The sequence below is a fragment of the Poecilia formosa genome, unplaced genomic scaffold (genome assembly GCF_000485575.1).
Source record: "Poecilia formosa unplaced genomic scaffold, Poecilia_formosa-5.1.2 Scaffold682, whole genome shotgun sequence".
NCBI lineage: Eukaryota > Metazoa > Chordata > Actinopteri > Cyprinodontiformes > Poeciliidae > Poecilia > Poecilia formosa.
Genome location: NW_006800621.1, coordinates 159,598 through 163,946, shown reverse-complemented (window position 1 = coordinate 163,946; position 4,349 = coordinate 159,598). Strand labels below are relative to the sequence as shown.

At 41.1% G+C, this 4,349-nt stretch overlaps 1 protein-coding gene across 1 annotated transcript in view; it reads right to left on the bottom strand.

Annotated features, from left to right (window-relative positions):
- Positions 1-1,223: 1,223 nt before the first annotated feature.
- tgfbr1b (transforming growth factor, beta receptor 1 b) overlaps positions 1,224-4,349 on the bottom strand; it is a 65,250-nt gene continuing 62,124 nt past the window's right edge. The window contains exon 9 of the mRNA XM_007542342.2: positions 1,224-2,158. Coding sequence (XP_007542404.1) covers positions 2,033-2,158 — 126 coding nt within the window. The 3' untranslated portion in view covers positions 1,224-2,032. The remainder of the gene's footprint in view (positions 2,159-4,349) is intronic.

The window sequence follows — 4,349 nt, the reverse complement described above, 5'->3', positions numbered from 1 at the left end:
AGCAGCCGACATGAGGAGTTGGGTTTTAAAGCACTGGCACTTTCCGGTTCCGGCTGGTTTGGAAGGCATGGTGGCAGCTGATTGTTGTTGGTCTTGCTGTTTATGTTTTAGCAGAGCAGAGTATAGAAAATAGACACATTTATCTACTGTATATTGCATATGTTGCAGCATGTTCACCAAAGATGAATGAGGTCACCATGTCCGGTTCAGTTTAGCACAAAAAGTCCCTTACCACCAGAAAGAAAATCCAAATACATACACAATAAATTAAATTCAGTATGACTGAGTGATGACATGTTGAAGAGCTTTACAACCTGACCATGGGGCCCCTGATGGGACCCCTAGGTCTCCATCCAAGGTAGAAAAACTGTACAGTAGGGCTGCAAACATCATCACTATTCAAATCTGTTAGAATAAATAAAGAAAGCATTCTTCAGCCTGTCAGAGAGTCAGAGAGCCCACAGCTACCCGCTCAGAGTGGACCACCGTGTTACTAGCTAACCCAGTAACACCTGCTTGGTAAAGAGATGAGTAGCAAAACAATCATATTCCGGCCATCTGAAATCTACAGTTAAGCTCAGCAGATGTTTATATTCTAGTAGGATGAATAACTAACAAATATCCGTTTTGTAACCATAAAATATTTGAGATCATTTCAGCAACAGTACCAACAGTAGCAACAGTTCTGATTGAAGTAAAATAAGTTCCTGTACATGTTTTTGCTTTGAAGTGTCAGATGGTAGTTTATGAATTAAAGCTACAGTGAGAATGTCCTGCAGGTCAAAGGTCTCTGTTCGTTCACAGTTACTCTGATGTGTGTATCTAACACTAAGAGATTATAGTATCAAACACACCCGTAACATCCATGCTTTGTTTACTCTTCATTTAAATGAAAGGAAGTGTATCAAAGCTCAGGATGTTGGCGTCTAAGTGCAGAGAACATCCTGCACTTAGAATGTTGCAGGATGTTGTCTGTAGTAAATAATACTACTATTATTATACTACTAATAATAGTATACTACTATTTATAGTAGCATATATATATACTACTATATATAGCATATATATAGTAGTATACTATTAGTATATTACTAATAGTATATTACTACTAATAAACTATTATTAGTAGTATAATAATAGTATTATACTACTTTAAGACAAAATGCAATACTATTTATTATTTATTATTACTATTTATTAAGACAAAATGCAACTACTATGTATTGCATAGTATCTGTTTTATTTATCTGCAATAAATAAAACAATCTAATCTATTGACCAGAGTTGATTGGGTATTTTCAATGTCTGGCTCTTTGACTGGAACATGTGTAACCAGGCTGACCCAAACAGCTACTGTTCCTTCCATTCTTCCAATGATGCATGGGATGCCATGATGCTCCTGTTTCTCCAGATGATCACCCAGTCATGACCCAATCCAAACAGTCGGCACTAGTTTGGACACTGGTGCTGACTGGCTCATTGAGTAAAATGCGACATTTCCTGTCCTGTAACACATCTCAGTGGCCACACACAGTAGTCTGTGGAGCAGCCGTCACATCCCTTACAAGCTGATGACACTCTAGGCTTCCTGGGAGTTGCTATAGCAACGATATGACACAAGGTCAGTCTCCCAATAAAAAGCGCATTCAATACTACTTAGAAAATCACAATTTCTTTCCCTAACATCTCCAGAGCTGCAGCCCTACTGAGGGGAAAGGTTTGGATTGTTTACAGAAAGATTTATGGTGATGATTGAAGAGGATGCTCTAATGAAACGTCAATGATAGGAGGCTTCCTTACACATCTCTACCATCCCCCCAGGCACAGACCTCCTCCATCAGATTTCTCCACCAGACATCAGTCCAGCTGTCCAGTAGGACACCAGCCTCCTCAGGCGTGAGTGAGATACAAAATGTCCTCAGCTTCCCTACAGGACAGGCTGAGGTCTCGTCAGGACACAGATGGTGTAATGCTAATGGTATAGATCCCAGTCAGAGATGTGTGTGTGAGTGTGTGTGTTTGGGAGCTGGGTCTACATCTTGATTCCCTCCTGCTGGCTGAGCTGAGACAGCGTCTTCTTGATCCGGAGCGCGGTGAGCCGGGCAGCACCGTTGGCGTACCAACACTCCCTCATGATCTTAGCCATAACCCGCAGAGCCTGCACACAGGAAGAGACATACATCAGCAGCTCATCCCCCTCCTCACACACACTGGACCTGCTCTGGTCGCTTCTAGGGACTAGAGGGAGGCGAAGGGTGCAGCGACACTCTGAAAGGCTTCAACATACACACACCCCAACAACACACCATCAGCTGCTCTACCAGAGGTGAAAATTGACACCTGCCAGCGGCCAAATACAGGTAAATGTAATATTGTTGTAGTGCACACATTTTCCTTTCTGTGCAGCATCCAGGTCCGTTTACCAGTTCTGAGACCCAACCAAAACCCCTCAGTGTCATCATCTTGAGAAATGATATTTGGTTAAGTATAAACCAGGTTTTAATGTTGAAAATAATCAAATGTTAAAGTCATATGAATAGAACAGACAGGGCCAGCCCAAGCCTCCTAAGCGAAATTTGGTTTTGGGGCCCTCTATTTCTACTAACAATGTGGACTGTCTGCAATCAGCAGTCCGATCATTAGATCATTCACATACCTGCTATGAACTGATTGCATCTCTGGCAGTGTTGTTCACATTATATATGTGCATAATATAGGATACATTTATTGGCCAACTGATTTATCGACCAGTTGATTTCTGGGCGTCGATTTCCTTAATTTTGGGGGATCGTGATTGGCCGATACTTACATGTGAAGCTGATCTTATCCCCTAGTCTTATCTTCGTCAGCAAAGGTTGAAAAATCAGTTTCTGTCCTCTTCTGCTCTGCAGTGAGAGGTTTGACTGACAGACCAACCAGGTCAGGTCTGAACATTTGCAGTTAACAATATTCACCACACTCTTAACTCACCTGACTTTATTGCTATATTTAGTGACATTTCAGACATAAAAATTTCATATCAGCCAAAATCAAAATCAGCAGGTCAGGCTCTTAAAATGTCGGTAACCAGGGATCGGCCAGAAAACTGCAATCGGTGCAGCCTAGAAATTTATTCTTAAGCGTTACTCCAATAGCGAAAAATGTAATTGAAACCAGGTGAGTCTTTCTCCCCTGAGAATGTGGACCGGTACTGGACTGATTCTGAGCCTTCAAATGATTTTATCAGAAGTTTCACATAACTTAGAAGTTGATGTAAAAATAATGTTTGTTTTAGTCACAAAATGATTCTACATACAGCATAGAGCAGTTCATCAATGCAGCAGCTGACGTAAAAACATTTTGCTAGGCAATGTCAAACATTGAGAAGTTTTAATTATTGTTATCAAACGTTATCAAAGATGGCGTTTTGAAGCCAAAAATACCTCAGAAAATACAGAGCCTACCATGAGAATCGACTCATTAAAAGTTTAAACTCAGTTTCATACAAACACAAAGACCCCAGCATAAATATTTGGCTGTTAAACTGGACCGTTCCAGGTCGCTATCAAGCTAGCAGCTTTACAAATCTTTTACATTACATTACCATGGCATATTAAAACAAACCTTTATCTTGGCTTTTTTCTATTCTTCCTTTTTCTTTTCTCCCTCCCTGAAGGATAAGTCTTTTTTTGAGACACTGTTTTGCTTACTTAACTTCTAACCGGAGCTTTGGACGTTTGGATGCTCACTACACATTGCACGGCAGCTCATTATAGGCAAAGTGTGCGGTACCTACCGTGGCCACCAGGGGCCCCAAGAGCAATTTTTTCTTTTATCAATAAAATAATAATTTCTACATACATCAAATATATATTATTGTAAAAACAAATCACTTCATAATGAAATTGTGTGTTTTTGACATTATAATGACATAGAAATTATTACAAAAAAACAAACAAACAAAATCAGTTCCACTGAGGGGGGCACCTTAGTGGCCCTGGGGACCTAAGCGGCTGCTTAGTTTGCTTATGCCTTGGGCTGGCCCTGAGAACAAATACAGAGTGACATTCAGCGTCCAGCGCTGGGCTCCAATCAGCTCACCTTAGGGCAACACGGAGTGAAGTAAAGATTGTAGCGATTTCTGTTTTTATCTTCTCCTCATTCTGCTCCCTCTCGAAGGAGTGTTGGTCTGCTTAACCAGCTTTTGTTTATGTGTGAATATCGCCAGTCTTACATGTTATGGTTATGTAATTGAGCAGCAGTGTGCATGTAAGCGGATAAAAGAGATAGAGCAGGGGTCCCCAAACTACGGCCCGCGGGCTGGATCTGGCCCGCCTCCTCATTTGGTCCGGTCCCCTGAACAATACCAG